This window comes from Oncorhynchus masou, chromosome 14, assembly GCF_036934945.1.
Source record: "Oncorhynchus masou masou isolate Uvic2021 chromosome 14, UVic_Omas_1.1, whole genome shotgun sequence".
NCBI lineage: Eukaryota > Metazoa > Chordata > Actinopteri > Salmoniformes > Salmonidae > Oncorhynchus > Oncorhynchus masou.
The window spans coordinates 21,545,198-21,557,641 of record NC_088225.1 but is presented as its reverse complement, the minus strand read 5'-3'; the positions used below and the strand labels follow the sequence as shown (position 1 = coordinate 21,557,641).

Genomic DNA, 12,444 nt, shown 5'->3' with positions numbered 1-12,444 from the left:
CACACACATAGTTGCACATGCATGCATATACAAATATATGCACATAGACATACACAAGTACACAGAAATGCACAATAACACAAATACAGAGACAGAAATAAATGCATAAAGGAATATGACAAATATCATCCAAACACACACAGAGACACAGACAACCACAGACAGAGAGGAAGACACATCCATACACACACAGAGACACAGACAACCACAGACAGAGAGGAAGACACATCCAAACACACACAGAGACACAGACAACCACAGACAGAGAGGAAGACACATCCATACACACACAGAGACACAGACAACCACAGACAGAGAGGAAGACACATCCAAACACACACAGAGACACAGACAACCACAGACAGAGAGGAAGACACATCCATACACACACAGAGACACAGACAACCACAGACAGAGAGGAAGACACGTATGAAGACATATAGAGACACTCACACAGGTTAGCATACACAGAGGCAGAAACATTAGTTAAGTCAGATAGATAAATAGATAGATAGATAGATAAATAGATATATAGATAGATGGAGAGAGAGAGAGACTTCCATGTTAAGTTATATGTGTATGAGTGAAGTGAGGGTATATATGAAGTGATATAATCAGGGTGTCCAGGCTTGTTGTACCTTCATCATCAGTACGATAGTATTGAGCGCGATCATAGCCATGATCGTATACTCGAATGGCGGCGACACCACAAACTCCCACATGCGGTACTGGAAGCTCTGCTTGTTCTTAGGCATGTGTCGCGTCAGCGGTTTGGCATTAATGGCGAAGTCTATGCAGCCTCTCTGGAAACACACACATACACAGACAGACAACAATGGGTTAATATCTCACTGTAATATCTCACTGTGGTCTACTATCCTGATCCTGCACAGGATGTGTAGGCTTCTGTTCTAAAGATGAGAAGACATTCAGCAACTCTTGGTAGGACTGTTATGGCACAGTCCGAACCATGTCATCATATGTCATAACAGCTGACATAACTTGTCATAACCTGTCATAATATGGTCATAACACTGTCATGACCCATATATGTCACCTGTTGTGACATATATTTAATTATTTTATGGCTGGTTATGACACCTACATATCGGAAGAGCGATATCGTTGATGAATACAGAGAAAAGTGTCTGCCCGAGAATTGAACCCTGCGGTACCCCCATAGAGACTGCCAGAGGTCCATACAACAGCCCCTCTGATTTGTCTGCCTGATAAGTAGTTGGTGAACCAGGTGAGGCAGTCATTTGAGAAAACAAGGCTGTTGAGTCTGCCGATAAGAATACGGTTATTGACAGAGTCGAAAGCCTTGGCCAGGTCGATGAAGACGGCTGCACAGTACAATCTTTTATTGATGGCGGTTATGATATTGTTTAGTACCTTAAGCGTGGCTGAGGTGCACCCGTGACCAGCTCAGAAACCGGACTGCACAGCGGAGAAGGTACGGTGGGATTCGAAATTGTCAGTGATCTGTTTATTAACTTAGCTTTTGAAGACTTTAGAAAGGCAGGGCAGGATGGATATAGGTCTATAACAGTGTCATCCCCTTTGAAGAGGGGGATGACCGTGGCAGCTTTCCAATCTTTAGGGATCTCGGACGATACGAAAGAGAGGTTGAACAGACTGGTAATAGGGGTTGCAACAATAGCGGCGGATAATTTTAGAAAGAGAGGGTCCAGATTGTCTAGTCCACCTGATTTGTACGGGCCCAGGTTTTGCAGCTCTTTCAGAACATCTGCTATCTGGATTTGGGTGAAGGAGAAGCTGAGGTGGCTTGGGCAAGTAGCTGCATGGGGTGCAAAGCTTTTGGCTGGGGTTGGGGTAGCCAGGAGGAAATCATGGTCTCGATTATTGTGGATTTATCGGTGATGACAGTTTTACCTAGCCTCAGTGCAGTGGGCAGCTGGGAGGAGATGCTCTTGTTCTCCATGGACTTTACAGTGTCCCAAAACGTTTTAGAGTTAGAGCTACAGGATGCTAATTTCTGTTTGAAAAAGCTAGCTTTTGCTTTCCTGAATGACTGCATATATTGGTTCCTGACTTCCCTGAACAGTTGCATATTGCGGGGACTATTCGATGCTATTGCAGTCCGCCACAGGATAATGTCACGACTTCCGCCGAAGTCGGCTCCTCTCCTTGTTCGGGCGGTGTTTGGTGGTCGACGTCACCGGCTTTCTAGCCATGGCCGCTCCATTTTTCATTGATCCATTTGTTTTGTCTTGTTTTGCACACCTGGTTTGCATTTCCCAACCACACTGCATGTATTTATTCCTCAGCTCAATCTGCTCCTGCATTCATCAACAAAGCATTGGGGTAGGTGCATGTCAGACATCAGCGTGTGCGCAATTATAACTATAATTTAACATGGTCAATGTAAAAACAATTATACAACATACTGTAAACATATTGTTGACACATAGGCTGTGGTGTAATCGGATGTTTTGCGTGGTAGGTTTTGTGGGTTTCGACACTCTTATATAGGTGTATATATCTCACAATACATGTCACAACAGGTCTAAATATATGACCATATTACAAAAGGTTATGACCGTGTCATAATGTGTTATGTCGCTTGGTATCAAGTAACGTGTTACCGAAGTTTCCCATTGATTCAACATCTATATTCCACGGTGGTTCAACATCATTTCATTGAAATGACGTGGAAACAACATTGATTCAACCAGTGTGTGAAAATGTATGTTATTGTTACAACCAATGTGTTTCAGAAAATGCCTTCATCAGGATTTTGTTCTCGTCTAGAGCTTAAACATTTGACTAAACTATTTGAGACCTGCGGGACTAGGTTACACCACGGGGGGGGGGGTTGAACTCCGGCCAGCATGCTAGTCACGGTCCCAACTGAGCGGTCCAAATCTCCCTTGGATGTTTTTGTCACACTCTTAAAAGCCTGGGGTTGTTACAAATAATAGCTACAATTTTAGCGAGTGGCGCAGTGGTCTAAGACACTGCATCCCAGTGACAAAGGAGTCACTACAGACTCTGGTTCAATTCCAGGCTGTATCATAACCGGCTGTGATTGGGAATAGGGCGGTGCACAATTGGCCCAGCGTCACTCGGGTTAGGGTTTTTGCCGGAGTTGGCCGTCATTGTAAATAAGAATTTGTGTTCTTAACTGACTTGCCTAGTTAAATATATATATATTTTTAAAAACAGTATCTTTGCCATCACTTTTTCATGCAATTCTTCTCCAAACTCTCTGCCTTCTCCCTTCCACTCCTGTCCCTCTCTTCTCACCTCGTTTTTCTCTAAACTGTAATCCTCCATCATCTTGTCTCCTTGCTCCTGGAAAGTGATGATGATGAGAGCTACGAAGATATTGACGAAGAAGAAGGGGAAGACCACGAAGTACACCACGTAAAAGATGGACATCTCCATCCGGTACCCCGGGCTCGGGCCCTGATTCTCATAGGTCGCATCCACTGAATGTTTCAGCACCCTGGTGGAAGGTAGAGAGGAGAGGGATAGGGATGGTGGGGCGGTTGTGTTTGGCTGGGGGTTGTGTTTATGTGTTTGGGGGTGTGTGTATGTGTGTGTGTGTTTGAGAGAGCGAGAGAGAGATAGAGAGAGAGAGAAATAGTTTTTTTGTGTGTGTGCATGAACATGTGTCTGTGTGTCTATCAGTCTGTGTGTGTGTGTGTGCGTGCACGTGTGTGTGTGTGTCTGTACTGTGCTTACTGCGGCCACCCCTCTCCGGTAGACACGGTGAAGAGGGTGAGCAGGGCCCAAAGCACGTTGTCGTAGTGGAAATCGTACTTCTTCCACTCCCGCTTCTGCGCCTTCACTTCATTATTCCGCTCATAGACTAGATATTCGCCCCTGGAACACACAAAAAGATTGTTCATGCTTACACTGTGTGTGTGTGTGTGTGTGTGTGTGTGTGTGTGTGTGTGTGTGTGTGTGTGTGTGTGTGTGTGTGTGTGTGTGTGTGTGTGTGTGTGTGTGTGTGTGTGTCTACATCATGTGTCCATCATGTCTCCTGACCTGCAATCGCGTTCAAACTCTTTGGACTCGTCAGTGCAGTAGAAGAATCTCCCTTTGAACAGCTGCACGGCCACCACAGCAAAAATAAACATGAAGAGCATGTAGACGATGAGGATGTTCAGGACGTTCTTCAGGGAGTTGACCACACAGTCAAACACAGCCTGGAAACACAGAGATACACAACAACACAGTCAAACACAGCCTGGAGACACAGAGATACACAACAACACAGTCAAACACAGCCTGGAGACACAGAGATACACAGAACACAGTCAAACACAGCCTGGAAACACACAGATACACAACAACACAGTCAAACAAAGCCTGGAGACACAGAGATACACAACCACACAGTCAAACACAGCCTGGAGACACAGAGATACACACAACACAGTCAAACACAGCCTGGAGACACTGAGATACACAGTCAAACAAAGGCACACAGCCTGGAGACACAGAGATACACAACAACACAGTCAGACACAGCCTGGAAACACACAGATACACAACAACACAGTCAAACAAAGCCTGGAGACACAGAGATACACAACCACACAGTCAAACAAAGCCTGGAGACACAGAGATTCACAACAACACAGTCAGACACAGCCTGGAGACACTGAGATACACAGTCAAACAAAGGAACACAGCCTGGAGACACAGAGATACACAACAACACAGTCAGACACAGCCTGGAGACACTGAGATACACAGTCAAACAAAAGCACACAGCCTGGAGACACAGAGATACACAACAACACAGTCAGACACAGCCTGGAGACACACAGATACACAACAACACAGTCAGACACAACCTGGAGACACACAGATACACAACAACACAGTCAGACACAGCCTGGAGACACAGAGATACACAGTCAAACAAAGGCACACAGCCTGGAGACACGGAGATACACAACAACACAGTCAGACACAGCCTGGAGACACAGAGATACACAGTCAAACAAAGGCACACAGCCCATCTGTACGCGACTGGGGCAGATTTAAATAGAGGTTGACGATGAGACAAATAAGAGGTCCAACAGCCTGGACACTGTAAGGTCCTACCTGGGAGAAATGTTTATCAGAATGGTGGATGTGGTTGTTAACAGACAGTAATAAATGTGGTGAGAGTTGAACGTACCTTCAGCTTTGGAAGACGCTTGATAGTCTTCAGAGGTCGCAACACTCTCAGAACCCTCAGAGACTTGATTGTGCTGATGTCTTTCCCCTTACTGCTTCCCCTGTTTCACACACATGCGCGCGCGCACACACACACACACACACACACACACACACACACACACACACACACACACACACACACACACACACACACACACACACACACACACACACACACACACACACACACACACACACACACACACACACACACACACACACATGGACAAAGAGTCAGAGAGGGAGGGGGCGGCACATGGAGGAAGCTGGCGTAGCCCCTCTTGGTTTCAAATAGAAGAGAGAAGAAGTAGTAGGAGAGCATTCCTAGAAGGTAGCTGCTGAGTTCGCTCACCGACTGGAACTCAGACAGGGTTAGTTGACAAAGCATGCTGTATTATGACAGACTACTTCTACAAGGTTAAGTCGCACTGTACTTTCAGCTTTCTGTATGCTGTTACATGCTATATAAACATGGATTGTTCCATTCAAACTACTCTCAACAACTCCAGCACTGTGCAATGCATCATCCAACACTAAGCAAGGTGGCTGAACCCACGGACACATGCACTGAAAGACTGAAACAGTGCAGTCTACTCATGCTGCTTTGAAACCTATAGCTTCCCATGCTGTATTGAAACCTCCATTGATAGCTCGAGGAATGGGGAACTTTTCTACACAGAGACACTAGCTTTACCATTCCCCTCCCGAAGCTGGTTTCATAGCATAGCCCAAACAGCATGACATTGTGTCTTGGTCTTTGGCAAAGACAAACATATTGTGCAGGCATTTCTGGACTGAAATGCAAAGCCAAACTTCTTTCTTTTTTTTAGAGGGGAGACTGTGGACATACTAACATGTGTGAGAGTGGACATGATTCTCTCTGAGTATCTGGTCATATAGAGAAGAGAGACTAGCCCTAGCACCTGGTTGGTGGAGGTAACCCTGTCCCAATTGCATATAAGATCTGAATGAATAACTAACTAGCTGGCTAGATAACTAGGTGACTAGCTGACTAACTAACAAACTAACTAACTTGCATCTCGGTGAGAAATGACTCCAGATTTCTCACTGGGTCTTCCCTACTTAGCCTCAGGGAGTAAAAAGTCAGCTATGACCTCTCCAAGGTCAGGGGTCATGGTGGGGGATGCCTGGGGTCTTCTAGAACCTCCTGCTGCAGCTGCAGCTGTTACACCAGATGTAAGGCAACTTACTGGTGTGTGTGTGTGTGTGTTTACACATCTGTTTCTGCACTTGTGTAGGTATGTGTGTGTGTTTACAAAATCTGCCTGCGATAGCGTGTGTGTGAGTGTTTGTTTGCATGGATGCGTATGTGTATGCCTGATCTCCATGAGCAGTATTTCCTAGGACTCACTGCCTCTCTCCGCTGTCTCCATCTGCTCTCTAGCTCCAGCATGACCAGCCCCCAGTACCTGTTGCTATTACTGCTGCTGTATCTATCACACTTCCCCATTCTCTTCACTTGATTCACTTGGTTCACCTATTACTCTGCGTCCTCTGCTCTCTTCATTCTCATTGTCTATTCTGAGTCACTTATGAGTTGCTTAGACTTAGTTCAGACTCACACATGAACGATTCACATTTGATTCATGTTGAATGCAATTGAGTCGTATGTTAGTCAGAGCTGTTCCATAGAGAGTGCAGGGTGAACGACAGAGAGAGAGATAAAGACACGTGGGCGACAGTGAGAGAGAGAGAGATAAAGACACGTGGGCGACAGTGAGGACGGACAGATTTAAAAAAGAAAGAGAGGAAAGCTGTGTGATCAGAAGGACAAGCAGTCAGAGTGCAGCAGAAGAGAAAGAGAGAACACAACTTTACCCGCTACTGCTCCTGTTGGTCCGGAACGGAGAGATCAGAGAGGGTCAGAGACGGAGAGACAGAGGAGAGAGAGAGAGAGAGAGAGAGAGAGAGAGAGAGGATAGAGAGAGAGGAGAGAGAGAGGAGAGAGAGAGAGAGAGGAGAGAAAGATAGAGGGACGAGAGAGAGAGAGGAGAGAGAGAGAGAGGGAGAGAGAGAGGAGAGAGCGAGAGAGAGAGAGAGAGAGAGAGAAAAAGATAGAGAGAGAGGAGAGAAAGGAGAGAGAGAGAGAGGGGAGAGAGAGAGAGAGGAGAGAGAGAGAGAGAGAGAGAGAGGAGAGAAAGAGATAGGAGAAAGAGAGAAAGGGGAGAGAGAGAGAGAGAGAGAGGGGAGAGAGAGAGAGAGGAGAGAGAGAGCGAGAGAGAGGGTCAGAGACAGCGAGACAGAGAAGAGACAGAGAGAGGTAGAAAAAGAAAGAGACAGAGAAGGAGAGAAAACGTGACAAAGGGAAAAGGACGGGTTTGAAGTTTGAAGGAGGAAAAACATCCATATGAGAGACAGAGAAACAGCAAAAAAGAGTGCAAGGCCTGCGTTTTGTTAGATCCCTCCCCTCTCACATACACACATATTTTCAACCTCCCAAACATACACACATATCTTCAACCACCCCAACATACACACTCCTAGCTACCTGCCTAGCTACCTGTCTGCTTGTCTGTCATTTTGAAGCCCATTATCACACACACACACACACACACACACACACACACACACACACACACACACACACACACACACACACACACACACACACACACACGCACACACGCACGCACGCACGCACGCATGCACACACACACACACACACAGAGAGAGAGAACACATAACTGGGACACAGCACCAAACTAGTGCCACCATTGACGCTTAACATCAATGATGCTTTAACAATTCCATAGGATCAACTGAGGGGAACATCCATGTTAGTAACCATAGTAACCAATATCAAACCACTTCCCTTCCAGTCATCTGATTGGTCCACTAGTGTAGGCTTGTACCAGTTTCGGCCTATCACTATCCTGCCTTGGGAAGGGCATTATGTTCAGGCACAGCGGTTCTTCTATTTATTTGAGAGGCATGCAGGATGACGGCACGAGCCCAGATACCACCGATCATCAGGCCAGACAGTGGATGCCAGAGTAATTAGATCAAAGTGGTGATACAGATCTCCAATGGGAGTACTCGTTCTATCTGCAATGCTGCTTGATTTCGACCAATTGAATAAGGGCACTATCTTTATCTGTTACAGTCTCCTTTGCCCCTGTGAGTTTCACTGTTATCTGACTGATCTATCAGCGTCTCTGTCTGTCTGATCTATCACAATCTCTCTCTGTCTGTCTTGTTGTCTCTCTGACTGAACTATCAGAGTCTGCCTGTCTGTCTGTCTGTCTGTCTGTCTGTCTGTCTGTCTGTCTGTCTGTCTGTCTGTCTGTCTGTCTGTCGTTGTCTTGCTGTCTCTCTGACTGTCTATCAGAGTATCAGTGTCTCTGGCTGATCTATCAGAGTCTGTCTGTCTGTCTGTCTGTCTGTCTGTCTGTCTGTCTGTCTGTCTGTCTGTCTGTCTGTCTGTCTGTCTGTCTGTGTCTGTCTTGCTGTCTCTCTATCAGAGTATCAGTCTCTCTGACTAATCTATCAGAGTATCAGTCTCTCTGACTAATCTATCAGAGTCTCTGTCTCTCTGACTAATCTATCAGAGTCTCTGTCTCTCTGACTAATCTATCAGAGTATCAGTCTCTCTGACTAATCTATCAGAGTCTCTGTCTCTCTGACTAATCTATCAGTCTCTGTCTCTCTGACTAATCTATCAGTCTCTGTCTCTCTGACTAATCTATCAGTCTCTGTCTATCTGACTAATCTATCAGAGTCTCTGTCTCTCTGACTAATCTATCAGAGTCTCTGACTATCTGACTAATCTATCAGAGTCTCTGTCTCTCTGACTAATCTATCAGTCTCTGTCTATCTGACTAATCTATCAGTCTCTGACTATCTGACTAATCTATCAGAGTCTCTGTCTCTCTGACTAATCTATCAGAGTCTCTGACTATCTGACTAATCTATCAGAGTCTCTGTCTCTCTGACTAATCTATCAGAGTCTCTGTCTCTCTGACTAATCTATCAGAGTATCAGTCTCTCTGACTAATCTATCAGAGTCTCTGTCTATCTGACTAATCTATCAGTCTCTGTCTCTCTGACTAATCTATCAGAGTATCAGTCTCTCTGACTAATCTATCAGAGTCTCTGTCTCTCTGACTAATCTATCAGAGTCTCTGTCTCTCTGACTAATCTATCAGTCTCTGTCTCTCTGACTAATCTATCAGTCTCTGACTATCTGACTAATCTATCAGAGTCTCTGTCTCTCTGACTAATCTATCAGTCTGTCTCTCTGACTAATCTATCAGAGTATCAGTCTCTCTGACTAATCTATCAGTCTCTGTCTCTCTGACTAATCTATCAGTCTCTGACTATCTGACTAATCTATCAGAGTCTCTGTCTCTCTGACTAATCTATCAGAGTCTCTGTCTCTCTGACTAATCTATCAGAGTCTCTGTCTCTCTGACTAATCTATCAGTCTGTCTCTCTGACTAATCTATCAGAGTATCAGTCTCTCTGACTAATCTATCAGTCTCTGTCTCTCTGACTAATCTATCAGTCTCTGACTATCTGACTGGTCCTGTGTGGCTCAGTCGGTAGAGCATGGCGCTTGCAACGCCAAGCGTCGTGGGTTCGATTCCCGCTGGGACCACCCATATGTAAAAGTAGTGGCCCCAGCCGACTTGTAAGTCGCTTTGGACAAAAGCGTCTGCTAAATGGGATATATATATATATAATCTATCAGAGTCTCTGTCTCTCTGACTAATCTATCAGTCTCTGTCTCTCAGACTAATCTATCAGTCTCTGATCTGATTAATCTATCAGTCTGTCTCTCTGACTAATCTGTCAGAGTCTCTGACTATCTGACTAATCTTTCAGAATCTGATCTGTCAGTCTGTCTGTCTGTCTGTCTGTCTGTCTGGACCTTTGTCAAACAATCCATTATACCTTAAGACTAAAAACGCAGGCCTAACACAGAAAGTGAAACACATGAACATACATATACACTCAGATAGACACACATATATACAGTATGCAACACATACATGCAGAAAGATACACATATATATAGATGCAACACACATATATACATACAGAAAGACACATATATACATGAAATACTCCAACACACACACACACACACACACACACACACACACACACACACTTGACAGTGGCACACACATACACACATAGCATGGCAGGATCAGGGGTCAGTCCCACAGACAGGGGGTACCACTGTCCCCTGGAGCACCGGCCACTCAGAGGAAGAGTATGAAGTTGTCCCTAGACACTGATCTAGGATCAAATTCATTTTTACCAGCCTAACGGGCAAGGTTAGGATTTGTGGGAGGACAATCTGGTCTTAGATCTGTGGTTTGATGCAAATTCTACCTTGAGTGTCCAAATAATCCTACAAATCATATTTTCCTTCATCTCCTTCACATGACTGCAGATGTGAAATGATTGGATAGGCAATTGTAATGATGCTAATGCTAGCTGGGCAATGCTAACATTCCGTGAACCTATCCAGTTGGAGATCAGGAAAACGGAGTGAGGAGGGGAAGGAGGAATGTAAAAGGGATTGGTGAACAGTTTGTTTCTCTCCACAGGAGCAGAGTAAAGGAGTGAGGGATGGAGTGAGGGATGGAGGGAGGGATGGAGTGAGGGATGGAGTGAGGGATGGAGTGAGGGATGGAGGGAGGGAGGGGGGAAGGAAGGAGGGAGTATTCTGCAGGCACATCCAGGTATCTTTTTCTATCATTCTCCCTTAAAGGAGAAGAAAACTGCATGCCCGCTGTAACGGTAATCTGTAACCCCTCTCTTTGGAGGGGAAGCAAAGGGTTAAGCAATGGGAGCTAGTGTTAGGGCCTAGGGAGTAAGGGTGGAAGAAAGGGACCTTCCCTGAGGAGGTATAAGACATGCTTGGGAAGATACAAAGCGGAGTGATTTCTGTTTGCGAAACACGCAACACAACTATCAGCTAATGAATGATCATATACTCTGAGCTATGATAGGTTCTTCATATGCATTACAGAAATGACTGTTAGTTATAGCCATTCCCATTCTTAGATGCTTGTATATGGACGTCAAGTATGTATGCATGCCTACGTGCACATCATCTTCATACTCGTGCTTTCCTTCAGGGTTGGGCTTTTGATTCCATTTTGATTCAGTCAATTCAGATGATCCGTTGAAATGGAATGAATGGTTTTGAAAATATCCCAGGATTTTCTTTGAAGGGGTTCAACATTTCAAATTCAATTCCTGAATTGAGTGCATCAAAATGCCCTGGTCGCCATGTTTTTCCAGTGATCCACCTGTATAAGGGGACTGGGTTAGTGTGGAAAGACTAACATCAATACTGTCAGAATAACTCATGCACTATGTGTTCAGGTAGCATGTACAATAATCAACTCACAAGCCTTAACCAATCACTTCATATCAAGCAACTATGTATAAAATCATTATAAAATCATATCCTAGGTCTAAATCAACCAGCCCGGAGAAATCTTGGACACCATTTCAGGCGCCACTCTATACGATAAGAAGTCTGGATCATGAAAAAGCTCATAATTCTAACACAGTCCAAAAACAACCATTTTAAGCCTACCCAAAATTTAGCATCACACCCAACCCAACCATTCCCTTTAGTCTGTTGATCTATCCTGTGTCGGTCCAGGTAGTCACATTAAGACTCAGCATCTCTTTTCAAGAGGGTCAATGTATCAATGTACTATTCCAAGAACTACACCTCTCTTCACTCAACCCCACCTGCTCCCACCCCCACTCCAGCCCTAACACCCTTGTCTCAACCTTAACCCTCTTCTTTTTTACCCCATCCTGATCCAGGCTACAACCCCAACACTTCTCTTTCCCCACACCCCCAGCTCCCGTTCCATTTAGCCTTAGACCCAACACTTCTCTTTCCCCAGACCCCCAGCTCCCATTCCATTTAGCCTTAGACCCAACACTCTTTTCCCTCCATTTTTAGACCCCACTTCTCTTTCCCCACCCCCAGCTCCTGTTCCATTTAGCCTTAGACCCAACACTTCTCTTTCCCCACACCCCCAGCCGTTCCATTTAGCCTTAGACCCAACACTTCTCTTTCCCCAGACCCTTTCCATTTAGCCTTAGACCCAACACTTCTCTTTCCCCACACCCCCAGCTCCTGTTCCATTTAGCCTTAGACCCAACACATCTCTTTCTGTTCCATTTCCAGCTCCTGTTCCATTTAGCCTTAGACCCAACACTTCTCTTTCCCCAGACCCCCAG

At 45.2% G+C, this 12,444-nt stretch overlaps 1 protein-coding gene across 1 annotated transcript in view; it reads right to left on the bottom strand.

Moving 5' to 3' along the window:
• LOC135554532 (voltage-dependent P/Q-type calcium channel subunit alpha-1A-like) overlaps window positions 1-12,444 on the bottom strand; it is a 176,832-nt gene that overhangs the window by 78,495 nt on the left and 85,893 nt on the right. Inside the window, 5 exon segments of the mRNA XM_064986876.1 lie at window positions 639-803; window positions 3,271-3,472; window positions 3,712-3,852; window positions 4,018-4,178; window positions 5,162-5,261. Of these exon segments, the coding sequence (XP_064842948.1) occupies window positions 639-803; window positions 3,271-3,472; window positions 3,712-3,852; window positions 4,018-4,178; window positions 5,162-5,261 (769 nt within the window).